Below are 19,522 nucleotides of genomic sequence, written 5' to 3' on the forward strand. Positions count from 1 at the left end.
TGGAATGGATTTTTAGAAAGATAATGTATGAACGGAAAAAAACATATGTACAACTCTATATTGTCTATTTTATAGGCATGTTCTCCTGTTTGTAGTTTTACTTTTTATCCTAGTTTTGGTCCCAATTTGATGATAGCTATGTGTTTTTTTCCTTTGATATTTTTGTTTTTGCGATCTCTAGGAAATACCATGACCACCCCATATTTGGGACCTGAACCATGTATGAGGTAGTTTGACGTTGTTGATGACGAACTACCTCATGTGTCAAAAAAAATATGGGGCAGCTCAATATTAGCAATATCGAATTATCCCGTACTTCTGCTAGATCAATGTGTAGGGCAGTTCCATGTTGCTAACCCCTTATATAGGGTGATTTGACTTGTGTATCATAAGGTCCTATAAGGTGTATAAATTCTATAAGGTATATAAATTCTTGTTTCAAAGAAAATAAAACTAACAAATCTAGTATCTTAAAACCTTGATGTCAATAAATCAAATTTCTTTAAATAAATAAAATAACCACAATTTTTATGCTTGCGAATATAAAGACAATATAATTAAATATGGGAAGAAATAAAAAGAGAATACAGGAGATTACTTCTACCAAGCTTATTACACCCCACACTGAGTCATCACCATCTGATGGTGCGGTATCAACGATCAACCTTCAATCTCAATCGGAAAAGTAAGTTTTTAGGTCAAACCCTTCAATGAAATCAATCTAAAATCAATATCTATGTTTTTATAAATCCAAATTTGACAAATAAAATATCTTAAGACCTAAAAAAATTCAAATAAGAATTCTAAAAATCATATATCATTAAAACAACGGTGCGGTTTATATAGAGCCTAGGCTCTAAACAATCAAACTAGAGCCTACCTTCAAATAGTGTCGAGAAATGTAGTTTTAATATTGGAAATCTTATTGATAGCATTAAAATATTTTTTTCTTCTTTATTTATAAATTTTAAAGCTTAAAACATAGTGTAGATCAACAAATCTATGACAACTTGAAATTTTTTAAACTTGATGGTCCAAAAATGTGTTACAAAATACAATATTTTCAATACTTGAAATCTATGTTTTTCTTATGTCCATGTATCTTGATGTAGAGATGATCAATTTGAGGACATTTGACCATCAAACCAACCTCTTCTAGTGAAATTTTTAAGGTAAGCTCTAATTTGATTAGTTAGATCCTCGGCTCTATATAAACTTTTCCCTTAAAACAAACATAATTAAATTTATTAGATGGGAAAAAGATCTATATGGTCTAAGAATTAAATAAATAAATATTGGGGCACTCCACTTTCAATTGTGGAATACAGTCCACACTTGCTTTATCAAACTGACCCAACGTTACCCATGACCCACAGTTCATGCATGGGCTCATTAGTGGGTCACCAAAGTCTAGCTAATGAGCAAGAGGTTGTAGTCCCAATTTATGGATTTCAGGTTCTTCCCTAGAGGCGTACCAAGGTCATCTAGACCTGATACGACTACAACTCATATGGCGCATAGAGATATCTCTCGCACATGCATAAACCTCACCCTGAAAGGTGGTTCGTTTTCTCAAAATGACTATCATATATGCATGCCGTAATAGTACAGGGATGAGGCTTTGGCCTCTGTGTCTAAAGGCCACCATCACACACAAGAGCCTCACAGTCCTTCTGCTAAGTCATCTATACATATCTTCTGCTAAGTCATCTATACATACTCTGACCTCATCAAGGAAAGACCTCTTAAAACCCTTATCAGATAGTTTTCTATGTCCATGTAACATACGCTTTTCCAACCGACTGGCTTAGTTCATAAAGCTCAGTTCAGTATCAGCAAATGTCACTTGCTTAGTGTGGTCTATGAAGGATTGCACTCCTACTGAGTTCATGTTCCATGTTTATTACAAGCACTCATAAAGCCTTTAATGGCCACACTCACCCAACAGTTTTTGCTTATTTTAAAGGAATAAGCTTACCATGTGCATTGAATTTATATGAACAAAAACAACAAAAACAATAATCATCGATCTTAGTACCATTCTCCATTGCTTACACTAATTTTCTTAAGGTTGGTTTGGATGCACTCATTATAACGGATAATTCATTCTTTGAATAAAAATAATCTCAATAATGAATTGCATGTTGTTTGGGGACTATCCATCACAAGTCATCAGAGTTAAACTTATAGGGAGGTTTACATGTAAGTATATCTTTTTGAAAAGCTATTTTCACATTATTCACATGATTTACTGAAAATCACTTTTTTTTTTAACCAACAGCTAAAAATCTATTTAAACAATATACATTTGCAATTCTATAAAAACCTCAAAGTTCCACGCGTGTAATGGCAAACCTGCAATCCTTGACAATATGTTTTTTGATTTAATCTAAAAAAAAACTTAAAGACTCAGGCCACAGTTATATTGTCAGAAAACTTCTTTGAAATCTCTAATTTCATTGCTTGATAACTTGATCAATTTCATCTTTAGAGTTTAGCGTAATCAATACATTATTATTCAGAAAGCGCTTGTACACCGGTTTAACATAAAGCTTCCAAGAGAAAGAGCCTAGCATGGAGACCAAAAAATAATATACGCTCAGAAAAACTCTAAATTTAAATGGAAATTACGAAGAAAATTCATTCTCAAATCTTGCCAAAAAGATTATTCCTCAATCGTGTTTAAATTCGTTTATGTATTTCTTCAAAGAAGTGAATTTACTTCTACTCCAACACGTGTTGTTGCATGTGGGATAAGCTCTTATGTAAAACCCATAAGAGATGTAGAATTTAAAAGAAGAATGGGACGAGTTAGCCACTATGTATGGACAGAGAGCCCCACAAAGGAAGACATTATTGGAAGCAAAGCAATGAGTATATAAACAAGGCAATGATTAGATCTATGAGTTTTCGCAAAATGTGAAAGATTTTCACTGATTAGAGAATGGAGAATGAAACTTGGAAAAATCATAGGTTGAGTTCAATGCCTTAAGGATTTTGATTTAAAAATTCAAATGACACCTGGAGGAGGCTTAAGCCTTTTGCTTCAAGTCAAAGTAATCATTGAAACAAGAAAATTGGAGTGAAATGGTGGATGCAAGAAAGTGGAGTTCATGTCAAAGGAATCGACAAATTCTTGTAAAGGAATGGAATCATGGACACGCCATTTCTTAGAATGAGATTATTGAAGTAGAACCAACATTTTATAGAGGTCATTCCAGCAAATATTAAATGAAAGCAATTTTCTTTAGGTTAATCTCATGTCTTTCATAGATCGAATGAGGATATCAACTTCTCTATAAAAAAAGAATCCGTACATGTAGCCATATCTTTAGGTCTTAAGCCTGTAAGAAATGTGGTGATGAAGTCCGCTACAATCTTGATAACAATTATATAAAAGAAAGACAGATTGATACATCGATCCAGTGAGCTGAGATCTTATGAAAGCTGAGATGTGAAGTCTTTTGGGCAATGACAAGAAGGTCCACAAGGAATTGAAGGAGATGTGTCTTGATGCCTCTCAAGCTTGCCACTTCACACAAACAAAGAAGAAGGATATTGCTCCTTCAAACTCCTAGAAAGCAAAAATTATCTAGTTACAAAGCTAAATGATTCTTATGTGTATTATATGGATTTTAACTTGCCGAGGCTTTGAGGGTAGTCCTTTGAGATGAACCACATACATATTGTGTTATTGTGGTGTATTTTTGTTTTTGTTGTACTTTCCGAACTTGTATTGTTATTATACTTGTATGTTTAACATCTAGTCAACTATGTATATGATCTTGGGTGAGATATTGATTTCTGAGGTTCTTAATTATGCAAAATAGAGGTACCCGAGGACCCTACATCTTCGATTGGGTAGCATGGATACAATAAAAAAAAGAAACATGAAATTCAAAGGGGATAAATATAGGAAACCAATCACTATAATTCGAGTTTTAAGAATTCTGAGTTTCATGTGGTTGTCGGTTCACGGGTTTTCACAAGTGGGGAAAGTGTTGATTGAGAAATAAATTGGAATTGAGATTCAAATACTTGGAAATGGTATGCCGAGACTTACCTTGGCCGGAACTCACTCCTAGCCGAGGCAAGCGACACTTGAGTCCAGCACAGGCCTGAAAAGCCCTCAATAAATTAAAAATAATGAGAAAAAAGCCCTCAATAAATTAAAAATAATGAGAAAAAAGCCCTCAATAAATTAAAAATAATGAGACAAAAAATCCAACATGAAGAAAAAAAAATATTAAAATAAAAATAAAACAAAAACCTTGAGGAGTCCAAATAAACTTAAAAAGTACTGCAAAGATGGATTTAGGAAAATAGATATATAGTTGGGGCATTTTTCAAAAATTTAAAATATATATATATATATAAATATGGATTTATGGCAAAAAAAAAAAAAAAACACTTATCGATCTTTGCAAAAAAAAAAGGATATAGATCATACACAAAAATTTATAAATCAATCCCACTTTTTTTTTTCTTTTTTTTGGAACTTTTTTTAGAACTTAATATGCCTGAGTTGTACACAAAAACTCTGGGATAATAGGAGTGAACTCAACCGTGGGATCTATCATGCCGCGGAAATGGTGCTGAAATGAATGGATTAGAAGTACACTTTACAATTAATGGGATATCATCGTGTGTTTCTAAAGATCAAAGAGAATTTTGAAATGGTCAAGATTTCCAAAAATTGTTAATAACCGTTATTATCCTGTTGGTTTTTTATTGATTTATGATAGTTAGGGATATTATGTAGAGCAATGAGAGGAAAATGTGTTTAGGTTATATCTGATTTTGTGTTTTGGGATAATATTCATAGCCTGCAGCTTGGGCTTTGGGATAATATACATAGCCACTTCTCTTGTTTCCACCATTGATCCCGATGTAATTGAGATTCAGACATTTCTTGCAACCATTAACTCATTTTTCCATATTAATCACCTATGTATGCTGCCCTAGGAAACCCAATACCGATTTCCTTCTTTTTTTCTTTTTTTTTTTTCTTTTTTTTGTCTTTTTTTTTTCCTGCAGTTCATGTATGTGGGTTTTAGGCAATGGAGTGAATCAGTTGTTGAGGATTGGATTTTGCTGGCAATATGGTTTTGGATTTGCGTCTTTCAGTTATGGGCTGAGTTTATGTATCTTTGGCCATTTTCTCTTCTGGGTTTTCTTTTCCTTTTTAATCTTGTTTATAATAATTTGGCTCCACAAATTATCATAAGATCAAATTGAATTTTCTTGTGTCTATGATTGTTTCCAATCTCTATTCAGTATGTGGTCCATTCATTGACTACAATCAGATGAGCTAGCTTTTAGAGACTCATCAAAAAGAGAAGAAAACATGTTTGTGTGTCTTTAAAGTGAACTTAGGAGTTCTTTAAATACAATCTTTTGGAAATCGCCGCAGCCATGGACTTTGTCCATGGATGAGGCGAGTAATAGGGCCGAGCCCGAGACTCGGACTTGGTTGAGTAAATTGCACACAAAAAACAAAAAAAAATAATAAAAAAGTAAAAAAAATTTAAAAAGTATTTAAAAAATCAGAGAAAAGGGTTAATAGGAATAATCGACTAAAGATGATTAAAAAAAATCTATAAAAGATGGATTATTGAAAAATTAGATTCAAATATCAGATATTTCTGAAAAAAAATAGAAAAGGAGAAAGTTTCCAAATGATCTTGAAAACTAGCTAAATATTCCTAAACATTATTTCTAACCATTATACTCGTGTTTTCTTATTTTTTATTTTTTCTCGTATATTTAAATTTTTCTAGGAGTTTTTTATTTTCCAAAAAAATGCTATATATCTAAGTAAAAAGGGTAAAGTTTATATAGAGCGGACCTCAAAAATTTCATTTCACTAGAAGAAGAAGTTGTTTTGATTCATAAAATATTCTCAAGTAAAAATAAATAACAGTTGTTTTGATGCATAAATATTCTCAAGTAAAAATAAATAGCAGTTTAATTGATCTACGTCGACAAAAAAGTTTATCTTTAACCCATATAAATATATATAAAGAAGAGAAAAAACCTAAGCTCTGTATCCAAATGGTCTCCAACCTTACTTACCCCCAAACCTACAACTAAAATTAGTCAAAAATATATATCATCATCATCATTATCATCTCAACTTTATAACTTTATTCCAACTTGGTCGGTTAGGCGAATCGTGCGTTCAAAACTCATAAAAGATGCAGTAAAACCTAACGCCGGCAAAATCTCTCAAAAATATAAAATCTAAAATTTGAGTCAAAGTCAGCCCAAAATTTGAGCCAAATTTGGTTGTCTACCCAAAGGCAAACGGTTCAAACAATATTCATTTCTTGCTCTAATGCAATGAATGTGTCCAGCAAACTGGCCCCTCCTGCTTTAATTTAGTTTTTAGAGATAGAAACAATTAATTTAGCTTCTAGCGAGAGAGACAATTGGACACCCTACTACCTACCGCGTGCATGGCGATATTTACCACACTAACAATTTTCCATACAAATCACCCACCTCCACTCCTATTTAAATTCTCACCCTTCCATGGACACCCAAACCCACTTAGTTTCTCTCTCTTCTTTTTTGTGACCAAGAGAGTTTCTCTCTCTAGACACACACCCCCACAAACTCTCTCTCTCTCTAGACACACACCCCCACAAACTCTCTCTCTCTCTAGACCAACACCCCCAGGTCCAAGCCCTCTAAAAAACACCCCAAGGCCTCCTCTCTCTAGACACACCCCCAGAACTCTCTCTCTAAAAAACACCCCAAGAAGGTCCAAGGCCTCCTCTCTCTTCTTTCTCTCCCTAGACTAACACCCCAAGAAGGTGCAAGGCCTCCTTTCTTCTTTCTCTCTCTAGACTAACAGCCCAAGAAGGTGCAAGGCCTGTCTCTCATGGCTTTGTCCCTCAAATTCGGCATTCCACCAAACCCAAACCTTACCTGCAAAAGGAATTACAGACCTCTTGTTCGTTGCATGGCCATTGCTAGCCCAAAAATATCTAAACTCTCTTCTTACTATGACACTCTCTCTCTAAAAAGCTCAGAAAAGTTAGGCATGGAAGATATCAAGAAAGCATATAGAACCATGGCTCTCCGTTATCACCCTGACGTGTGCGATCCGAGTATGAGGCTCGAATGCACAAGAAAGTTTGTGGAGCTCAACAAGGCGTACCGTGCACTATCCGACTCGAAGCTTGGAGAGATGTACGATTTGGACATGGCCGTGATGGACGGTTTTGATGAGGAGGAGAATATGAGAAGGGTTTGGACGGCCCAGATTGTTGGATTGGAGAGAAGGTCGAAGGATCGTGCAGCTAGGAGGAATGCTCGAAATCGAGGGCAAGGCATGCCTCATTCTTAGTATAATCCAAGGATTAAAAAAATGTCGATCTGGATATCGGCAATTCCAGGTCGGGCAAACTGTTCCCCCAAGAATAAGGAGCTCTCCACATGTCAGAGAACCCGACCCACTTTTGTTTAAATTTTTAATGGGTGATTCAGTAGAGGCCATCGATCTAGATCGCCGATCTGCTGAACAAAATTAGAAATCCCGATGCATGATCGGGGTCACGAATCGAGTACCGAGTTTTTGTTTCCACTTTTCTTGTTATTCAATTAATTTTTCTAGAAATTATGGGGTAGGTTGGTTTGTACAGTAGGAAAATGGGTTTTTCTTTTATTTAATTTTTCTAGAAATCATGGGGTAAGTTGATTTGTAGTACCAATGGTTTAAAAAACGGATCGGTGATCTGGATCGGGCTTCCAAAAAACCGATCCGGATCGACGAATCGACGATCCTGATCGAGAATCGGGTGAATCGGTCAGAATAAAGCTTAAAAAAAATCCGAAAAAATCATTAAAATTCATTATAAATATTTTTTTTTAGGAATTCAATAAAAAATGAGGGTACTCCATTCAGAATTTTCATGTTTTTGAATGAATATGCGAATATTGATATGTTTTTTCCCTGCATGAACCGCCATTCAGCATTTAATTTACATTACACAAAAGGATAAACATATAATTATCATGGAATAAGTATATCAACATACATGGACTACAATAAAGCATAAAATTAGTAACATATGATCTAAAAATAAAATGATAGACGACGTTATTGTTCTTCTTGGTCACGCTGGTACCATTGATTGAATTCGTTTAACAATTCATTGATTCGATCTAAAAATGAATCATCGATATTAACAGGCGTCTGACTATTCCCAAATCCCTGAGTGTTAGTGTTTTGTTGTGTTCCCAATCTAAAATCCCCGAAGATTGTCCATCTTTCATGCTCACCTGCACTATCGTGCTCATCCCTACAATGTTGCTGTTGGGACTCGATATGTGAATAATATGGCTGGGATAGGGTGGCCTCAGAATCATCATCTCTCTCATTTTCTCTTTGAATAATATGGATTAAAAAAATATATATATATTTTCAAAAAAATCGATCATGGATTAAAAAAAAAAATCACAAATTTTCAAAAAATTCTATCATGGATTACAAAAAAAAATTCGATCATGGATTAAAAAAAACAAATCACAAATTTTCAAAAAATTCTATCATGGATTACAAAAAAAAATTCGATCATGGATTAAAAAAAAAAAATCACAAATTTTCAAAAAATTCAATCATGGATTACAAAAAATTCAATCATGGATTACAAAAAATTCAATCATGGATTACATAAAATTTGATCATGGATTACATAAAATTCGATCATGGATTACAAAAAAAACAAACAAAAAAAAACAAAAAATTCAATCGTGGATTACAAAAAAAGAAAAAAACAATTCGATCATGGATTACAAAAAATTCAATCATGGATTACAAAAAACTCCATCATGGGTTACAAAAAAAGCAAAAAACAAAAAATTCGATCATGGATTACAAAAAAAAAAACAAACATTTCGATCATGGATTACAAAAAAAAACAAACATTTCGATCATGGATTACAAAAAAAAAACAAACATTTCGATCATGTATTACAAAACATTCGATCATGGATTACAAAAAATTCTATCATGGGTTACAAAAAAAAACAAAAAAACAAAAAATTCGATCATGGATTACAAGAAAAAAAAACAAACATTTTGATCATGGATTACAAAAAATTCGATCATGGATTACAAAAAATTCTATCATGGGTTACAAAAAAAAACAAAAAACAAAAAATTCGATCATGGATTACAAAAAAAGAAAACAATTCGATCATGGATTACAAAAAAATCGATCAAGTATTACAAAAAAATCTATCATGGATTACAAAACAAAACAAAACAAAACAAAACAAAAAAAAAAATTCCGTACGGGACTCGCCGATTCACTGTACGGACACACCGATTCCGTACAGTGAATCGGCGAGTCACTGTACAGAATCGTCCGGTTCTCTCAAGAACCGGACGATTTCCGTTTTTTTCGCCAATTCGATCCGTCCATGGCGATTCCCGAGTCGAACAGGGCGAGTCCGGTTCGACTCGGCATTTTTTTAAACACGGGTTTGTACAGTAGAAAAATGGGTTTTTCTTTCATTGTTTAATTAATTTGTTCATAAAGTTTAGGTCAGGTTTCTTACTATTGGTACACAGCAGGTGTATCCTGTCCAAAGCCCTTATTGGGTTAATGCCCTTGAGTTGCTCCATGTATCATGTACGAGTTGGGTATGGTAACCTTTCGCGTTATTGTTGAATTGGTGGCATTCTTTATTGTAAGGAAGTTAGTTCGATTCGTTTAATTACCATTGGAATAATTAAGGAAAAGTATAGAATGAGACTATTTACATTTGGTACAAGGTGCTCACATTAATCTTGAGTATTGGATGTAAAATCAGGTAGTGTAATTCTTCTATTGACCAAGTTCAAACTTCAAAATAAATTTTTTCGAATTTTGTGATACATCCAAGCTATCAAATTTCACGTCGATAAGTACTTGTGAGAGCACCTTCTATCAAAAGTAAATGGTTTCATTGTATACATTCCAACAAATTAAAATGTATATTCATGATAATTAAAAGGTATGTTCATTATTTAAAGCATTGATTTATTGAAGTTGTATGTTCATTAGATGTACTAGACACAAAATAATTTCTTTGTTTGACACTAATTATTGGGGAATGGAACATGGGATAAGATGTGCAAAGAAATGAATAAATGAGTATTTATGCAAAAGAATGACTAAAGGAGTCTTTTTGTGAGCTTTATGTATCTGCTTTTGTGTATCTTACTTGGACCCACTGTTGGGTTTGTACAATTTTTTAAAATTGAATAAAAGAAAAAGGTATTTTGAAAAAATAAAAATGGTATTTTGACAAAATAAAAAATAATAGAAAAAGGTAAATATGACAAAATGGGAATTGTTTTCCAATTTCAAAAAATAAAACATATTTCTACATTATTTACACATATGAACAAATGAGACATACATAATTATCTGAATTATTGAGGGATCAAACTTATGAGCCACATTATGAAGCCCTAGGAGATATTGTTCAAGTAACGACTAAGCCATGAAATGTGTGTATCAAAAAACCAATTCGGTTTTATGCCAAGGAGGACAATAAACGAAGTTATTTTTCTCCTTAGGCAACTAATTGACAAATTTAGGGTAAAAAGAAAATACCTCCGCATGGTCTTTATTGCTCTAGAGAAAGCTTATTATAAAGTACTTGATATTTGATTTGGTGGATATTGAAAAAAAAAATGAGTCTCTAGACACTACATCAACTTGGCGAGAGATATGTGCAATGGAGTGCTAACTAGTATACGAACAACTAGTGTAAAGACAAATGAGTTTTCAGTAACAATAGGTCAATATCAAAGGTCAACGTTGAGCCCATAAATCTTGGTCTTAGTTATAGATGACTTAATAAGGCACTACAATATGAGATATGGTACATATTGTTTGCAGTGTAAAAATAAACTACATATTTATAGATTTAAGAAACAGAAAAATATATAAATCTTTCTTGGATCGTTATTCATGATTATTGAAAAACAAAAATAAAACAGTAATTGTAAACATACCTTCCATGATCCAGCAATAAAAGAAAACAGTTTGTCGTTCTGATCTCTTAATGAGGATATCGGCCTTCACATCTTTTCTCCTCCAAGCTTGATGGGAAGCTTCCTTTTGGAGAATGAGTAAGAACTGGGACCGTCACCTTATATCCTTTCTTTATAATGTTTCTTTCATTTATCCTAACCCATCATAAGTAGCTATCTTTAAGAAATAGTGGGGAAGGTGATTATCACTAATTCTTAACTTAATATTAGATAATCGACTAACTTAAATTGTGGATAATATTACCCTTATATAATTATCGTTACACCATAAATTGAGGATATTTTCTAACATCCTCCCACTTGGGCTAACAACAATTATAACTAAAAATACATCATCAACTTTAGCAAATGCAAAATACTATCTCAAAAATCAAGACTTTGACAAGTAGAGCTATTAATACCAAATCATGAAGGCTAATTGTATTCTATAAATGACACATTGTCGTTCTATGGTTATAGTATTAGCACCAACACTCTATAGTCTCCAACATTTAACCTTTATGGTGGACGAAAAACTTTATGATAAGGGAAAATCTATATCCCACTTAAAAATAGTCCAAAACTTTATATCATGTTATCCTTATATATACATATACAACAAGAACTTTGATGCATCCAATATGCATAAATCAAACTAAATGAGTGTCATACTGTATGCTAGCAAAATAACTCCCACTGACCAAGTGCATCGCATATGTTAGTTAAATCCATATGAGCAACATGCTCTACTAACCATTTGGGACTCAAACCATTGGTCAAGGTAATAACGATCATCAGTTTTGTATTGATGTGCTCAATGGACACTACAAGTTCCCTTAACTTCTTCCTTACAACAAGATATTTAATTTCTATATGCTTGGATAAATCCATGCACTTGTTGTTTTGAGAGAAGAAAATTGCAACATAATCATCACAGAAAATTCTCAGCGGCTTGGAAATAAAATCTACAACATGAAGCCTCGAGATAAAATTCTACAATCACAAAGCTTGATTGGTAGCCTTATAGCAACCTGCAAATTTTGCTACCCTAATCGATGATTCTGCCATGAAATGGCTCCACCAGCTATCATGAAGTACAACCTGATATCGACTTCCTATTATCTAGATAGGCAGCAAAATCTGTAATTATATCTAATTATATCAAGATGATCAAATTTACTTTATGTGAGCATAATGTACTTTATCCCTTGCATATACGTCATTTTTTTCTTAGCCTCTTTCTAATATACTAGCCCTAGGTTACTTTGATAGCTAAAAGCTATATTTGGACAAGTACAGTCTTGAGCATACATTAGACTTCCCACAGCTAATATATACGGAAAATTTTTCACATTCTTCCTCTATAAGTTATTTTTGGAATATTGTAATTTTTTACTTTATCACCCTTAGTAATAGGTGCTATACTTTGAGAACAATTATGCATATTATACCTTTTGAGTACCCTCTCAATATATGCCTTTTGTGGTAGTCCCAAAATCCCTTAAGATCTGTCTCGATGAATTTCTATGCTAATCACACATGAAGCTACACTTGAGTTCTTCATATCAAGGATAAAAATATTTATTTCATGCAACATATGAATGTCATTGTTGGCAGTAGAATGTCATCACATATATAACCAAAATAGTGAATCTGCTCCCACTGAACTTGAAATAAATCCTTTCGTCCACAAGATTCTTCATAAATCTAGAAGACTTAAAAGTAACAACTTATAGACCGTAAATCTAATTTCTTTTCAAAAATAGTTATAAAATCTAGCTTTTGCAGGTCATCCCCATATATGCAAATGTCTTAAACTACTCTTCTTACCAGTCCATAAATTCAAATAAGATTTTTAGTATAGCTTTTAACTAAGAACATGACTCACCATATAAATAATATTCTTCAGGGCTCCACGTAGAGAAACAGGCAACTTTGAATTACAAATTATGCTCCTTACTTGACTAATCTCTGCAGCCTTTCTTTTGGGATGTGCCGTAGCCTTCCATACAACAACATAAAAATTCTCATTCACATTTTTATGTTTCACATTGCACACATGAAAGGATAAAGAGACTCAACAAAAACCGAATCTAAATTCAATTTATAGAGACCATCACACAATATTCCAGAACTCACAAATAATTTTCATTGGTCAAATTAAATTAAAACTATAAATATCTAATTTTCATACTTTCCCAACAGTTGGCACATTAAGAGTATATCTCAGGGCTACTACAAAACTACCATCTAGAAGAAGCTAACTACTCATATCGCCTTTATTTATTCCTCTACTTCATTAGCCATCCCAAGCTTTCATTCCTCATAAATGAGTATCTTATTATTAATGGATACCTTTATTTTTCCAACCACTTCTTATATTTGAAGCAATTTTTCTTCAAATGCCCTTTCTTTCTACAAAAGAAGTATTTTCTTTCCTTCCGGTCATTTTGTTTCTGAATATGAGGAGTAGTCCATTTTGATTGATAATTTGTAGGTGTCCCATAACATTTATTTTTTGATGCTCTAAAGGTTCTTTTTCTACCTGAGCTAGTTTCTCCTAAATGGGCACCTTCTAGCTTATTTTGATTTAATCTTTCTTCTTTTTGAACATACATAATTTGAACCTCATTCAAATTCCACTTTTTTTGTCTAAGTATTATAAGCAAACTTGAACTGATCATACTATGTAGGTAAAGAGTAGAGAATGAATTGCACCAGAAAACCTTCTAAGATATCCATGTCCATAAACTTCAATTGATTTGTAATACCAATCATTTGCTTAATATGGTTCATGATAGAGCAGTGACAATCATTCCGCTTGGTCAATAACTTTGTCATAAGGCTATTCACTAGGGCTTTAGTGGGACCTACAAATTGTTCATGTACCTTGCTCATGAAGCTATTAGCATTATCCTCATCAGGAATAACACCTCATATAATCTTATCGATAGTCCCTTTCATAATTATAAGGCTCACTTGTTAGACCTTTCCTATTTCTCATATTTAATTTTATGTTCAGTAGTGTTCATATTATTAGATTTAGGAGGTTCATCTTCACACAAGGCTAAATCAAGATCCAAAATGCCTAGAGTGATCTCAATCTTTAGCTTCCAATCAGATAAGTTAGATCTGTTTTGAGTTTCAATTTCGACTAAGTATCAAGTAAGTGCAGAGGGATTTAGAGATGCCCTGATTTTAAATTTATTATGCTCACAAAACTGTATTTACTCATAATATTGAGTAATTAACATTTCATTATTTTAAAATCATGTACCTTTAGTAAACCGATGCATCATCACAACCCCTCCTTTAGATAACGAAGACGTTACTCCTTTGGGTTTAACATTGTCTAAATCTACAGTGCTCTCACCAACCACCCTATTCCGCTAAGTCGTACAAATAAAAAACCGTATTTGGGTGTGATTTTTATCTACAAGTGCTCAACGCCAATTTGTGGGCTCCTTGATGACTCATACAATTTTTTTTAGTCAAAATAAATCAAAAAATATATATTAATAAGAATCATCAAATATTTTAAAACCATCCAAGTTCTCATGATTACACCACTTTGGCGGTCACACAATCATTCCAAAATATTTGGTTTAAAATACGAATCACCACCCTTAATGGACTAAACCAATTTAATCTGGCCTTTTTATTTATTTATTTACTATAAGCAAATTGTACTTTTGCTAAGGCATAAGGGATTCCACAATAGACAATAACAAAAATAAATTTGCAATCTAGTTTTAAAATAAAAATGCATATTTCCAAAATATTAAGACGAGGCATCCCACATAACCGAGGAAACCATATAAAAAAACGATATTTTATACATGAATCCTTTAAAAGGGAAAAATATACCATACATAATATGTGTTGCTTTACATGGTACAAGCTTTCCATACTATATAAAACTTGAGCACGACATATTTCCATCAGCAAAAACAAAAAAAAAAACAAAACATGAGATAACCAACTTAATAAATATACTATAACAAAAGTAGATTGCAGAAAAATGGGAGCAAATCTCAAATCTCAGTAAGGGGCCAAGTTCCTCTTGAAAACACCCCCCAATCTCCATTACCGTCTATATTTGGGCTTCAATAGGATCGTGAAGAAAAGGGCATCCTTTCTCTCTAGAAGACTCATGAATATTTGGGTACAACATGGGTGAAAGGATTGAAAGAGGTAGAAAACCAGTCCGAAAGCATATCCCTCAACCTCCTCAGGAAATATCCTTTTTTTTTATTCGAGATCTTCAATGTCTTTATTGTCCAATTTACCCAACATATTTGTCTTTCTAAATATACTGTATTTCTTTGAAATATACCTTCCAAAAGGTCTTTGGTATACTGTAGGGTTTTAGAAGTATACCTATAAAAATATACCCATTAATTATATCGTTGGATTTTTAAAATATACCTTTCAAAAATTATCTTTGGCATGTCTTTGATATATATCCTTAAAAATATAAATATTTAATTCTTTTGCTTCTCCCTTTAAATATAATCCTTACCGAAGAAATATACAGTAACTAATAGATATCCATTAGCTAAAAGTTTTCTGCCTTTCATCTTTAAATCAAGTAAAAGCAGCGAAAATATCAATCACCAAAAAGTACGCAACAATCGAAATTTTGATTAAACCAATCATTGAAGATGATCGACCTTGAAAAATTGCCCATGTAGAGAGAGACGTATAAGAGCACAAGCCCCACCCTGTTTTTTAAATGAAATATGCATTTTCTCTACTAAGCATCCCATCATCAACTTTTTATTGTTTTTGGTATCCGTGAACAAATCCACCAAAGCTCCCCATGTAAAAATAAACTATTGATTTACAGTTTTAAGAACTTGAAAAACATATAAATCTTTTTGAATCGTTGTTCATGATTACCGAATAACAAAAATAAAACAGTAGTTGTAAATATATCTTCCATGATTTAACAATACAAGAAAACAACTTGTCGCTCTGATCTCTGAATGAGGATATCGGCCTTCACCTCTTTTCTCCTTCAAGCTTGACGGGAAACTTCATTGTGGAGAATGAACAAGAGCTATGACCGTCACCTTAATTATGAAGAATGAACAAGAGCAAGAGCTGGGACCGTCACCTTATATCATTTCCTCATAATGTTTCTTTCCTTATCCTAACCCATCGTAAGTAGTTATTTTTAAAAGAGAGTGGGGAACATGATTATCACTAATATTTAGTTTAGTATTGCTATTTATTTTCATCTTTATTTATAAAATTTAAAGCTTAAAAAACAATGTAGATCGATAGATCTATGAAAACTTGAAAATTGACGGTCCAAAATGTGTTACCAAATACACTATTTCCAAAACTTGAAATCCATTTTTTTCTTATGTCTATGCATCTTGATGTCGAAATGATCAATTTTAGGATTAGATCGATAGATCTATGAAAACTTGAAAATTGACGGTCCAAAATGTGTTACCAAATACACTATTTCCAAAACTTGAAATCCATTTTTTTCTTATGTCTGTGCATCTTGATGTCGAAATGATCAATTTTAGGATATTTGAACATCAAAACAATCTCTTTTAGTGAAATTTTTGAGGTAGGCTCAAATTTGATTGTTTAGAGCCTCGGCTCTATATAAACTTTTTCCTTTTAGTAATAGAGAAAAGTTTATATAGAGCCCAGGCTCTAACTAATCAAATTAGAGCCTACCAAAAAAATTTCACTAGAAAAGGTTATTTTGATACCCAAATATCCTCAAATTGATCATGTGGACATCAAGATACATGGACATGAAAAAAAAAATAGATTTCAAGTTTTGGAAATAGTGTATTTTATAACGCATTTTTGCACCATCAATTTTTAATATTTTCAGGCTTTCATAGATATGTCGATCTACACTATATTTGAAGCTTTAAACTTTATAAATAAAGATTAAAACATATTTTAAAGTGATCACAAAGATTTTCAGTATTAAAACCACATTCTCTACACTATTTGAAGGTAGGCTCTAATTTGATTGTTTAGAGCCTAGGCTCTATACAAACCGCACCCTTATAATAATCGGAGTAGCGACTACGAATTTGAATATATATATATATATATATATATATATATATATATATGTGGCAAAGTCTACCCAACGTCTATAGGCGAAAATGAACAGTGATTTCGCCTACCTTCATTAACGTCCAAAGTTCATCACACAGTCCCGATTGTCCGGTAGTGTTTCATTTTTCATCTCTTTTCTACAAATCGAAATGATTTGACTTTTTGAGGGTATTATGGTCAATATTTTTCATGTAAAACAATTTTTTTATATTTTTTGTAGATTCATCTATTTTTTATGAACACATGTTCCAAATTTTAGATCATTCTGATTTTAAAAAAAAATGAAAAATTAAACACTACCAGACAATTATGACCATGCGATGAACTTTGAACGGTGATGAGGGTAGGCGAAATCGCTGTTCATTTTCGCCTATAGGCGTTTTGTAGTATATTCCATATATATATGGAAAAAGTTTATATAAGGATGCAACCTTAAAATGTAGAATTACATATGCACCTCAAAAATGCATTGGAAAAAATTGTTTTAATCTTGATAAACTCTTTAACTGATCATATTGACATCAACATGTATGAATATGAAAAAAAAAAATATTTTGAGCCCCAAAAATAGTGTATCTTGCAACAGAATATCTAGGCTGTCCATTTTCAAGATTTCCATATGTTTATAGATCTCTTTGATTTTAACCATTTCCAGAGTTTAAAATTTTATAATTAGACATAAAAATAAATTTTGAGATAATCCTAAGAATTTTTTACATCAAAATTATATGTTATAATAAAATTTGGACGTGTGCCTTAATTGGATTGTTTAAGGTTGCAACCTTATAGAAACCGCACCATATATATATATATATATATATGATACTGTTGGCCAGCCCATCTATGCCAATAAGGTGAGCCGAACGGGTGGGATCAACTTGTGGACTTTTAACGGTGGTGATCCCTCTTGGCTGATATCAAACTCAACCTATGCAAATAACCTGATGGACCACACTACTGTATCTCTCTAGCGTCATGGGGCAGCGGGCCTCTGTCTCTCTCAAACAAAAACCCTAAATCTCTTGCTCTTCTGCTGCCCCCTTCTCTCTCTCTCATCTCTGGTTCAAGCCTGCCCTCCCTCTCTCGCGTTTGTGCCCCGCTTCTCTCTCTCGCGTTTGTGCCCCTTGTCCTCTCTCTCTCTCTTATTTGTGCCCTACCCCCTCTCTTTCGCTTTCTGGCCTCTGCAGCCTGGTCTCCCTCTCTCTCTCTCAACATAGAAGATGAAGCAAGATGAACATAAAAATGTACAAACTCTCTCTTTTTCTAAAAAAATATTTTGCAATCTCTCTCTATCTAGAAAATCTTCTCTCTGATCACAAGAACCAGAAGTAAATTTCGGTTCAGGCAATAGAAACAATTTGTGGCCACAGGAACCAGAGGTAAATCTAGGAGAGATGGGTTAATGTTCAAACAGCAATGGCTACTATTGAAAATAATAGGCGATACGTTGTTTGTATAAAAATTCAGAATTTCATAAATAAAAAGATTCAAGGAAACTAACCTTATTCATCACAAATTTTCTTTATGCGATACATAAGGGTCAGGTTGATGCCATTGACCATATTATTCAAATTGCAATTCATAGTATGTCTATGGTGTAGTTACTCCTATCTATAACTAAGTTGAAATCGATATGCATGGACATTTTTGAAGCTCACTTTCAATGAAATTGTTTAGAAAATTGGCTAAATGTTTTTAGTTGGAGATTGAAACTTAACCTATATATATATAATGCTGAGATTAACTCACTAGCCCATATGAACATATGATTCCAACGGTCCAGATTGAATATGGGTCGATCTAGAGGTCACCACTAAATTTCATGTTTGAATTTTAATTTTTTTTTCTACAGTGTTTCACCCCCATGACGAACATACTATATCCGTGACAGTTTTGTCTAAAAACAGTCATGGACCTACGGGAGCCATAGTGGTCCCCCCATATATTTTGTTTCAAATTTGAGTGAAAAAAATCTCACCAACGACTTGCTATATCCATGACGGACCGTTACGGATATGCTACGTCAGTGACGGTCTTTAATCCACACCGTATGAAAAAATCGGACGGCACCTAGCCTATGGGCAAAAATATTGTTCATTTTCGTTCATAGGTGTTTTGTAGTCTCTTCCACACACACACACACACATATATATATATATATATATATATAAAGAAAAAGCTAAAAATAGTTGTCCAGCTATAATGAATAGTAATATAGGTGGAATCTCAACCGTCAGATCTTCATCATGTAATTCAAAATGCATATTATTTTATGAATTTTAATATTTTTTTAAAAAATTGGATCATAACGAAATTTTATATGTATGCACTAAAATATAGGTCGCACAATTAAAAAATATATAAAAAATATTTTTCAAAATATAAAAT

The 19,522-nt window shown here is 32.9% G+C and overlaps 1 protein-coding gene across 1 annotated transcript; it reads left to right on the plus strand.

Moving 5' to 3' along the window:
- The first annotated feature begins 7,048 nt into the window (after positions 1–7,048).
- Positions 7,049–7,354, plus strand: LOC18422111 (chaperone protein dnaJ 20, chloroplastic). The gene has a single exon (XM_006826923.2). It carries the CDS (start codon positions 7,049–7,051, stop codon positions 7,352–7,354), a length of 306 nt encoding a protein of 101 aa, XP_006826986.2.
- The last annotated feature ends 12,168 nt before the right edge of the window (positions 7,355–19,522 follow it).

The sequence above is a fragment of the Amborella trichopoda genome, chromosome 4 (genome assembly GCF_054954075.1).
Source record: "Amborella trichopoda isolate Santa Cruz 75 chromosome 4, AtrichopodaSantaCruz75HAP2 v2.0, whole genome shotgun sequence".
Lineage (NCBI taxonomy): Eukaryota > Viridiplantae > Streptophyta > Magnoliopsida > Amborellales > Amborellaceae > Amborella > Amborella trichopoda.

Excerpts from the sequence above, each read along its gene's own strand:
- LOC18422111 (XM_006826923.2), top strand. The coding sequence starts at position 7,049 with ATGGAAGATATCAAGAAAGCATATAGAACCATGGCTCTCCGTTATCAC.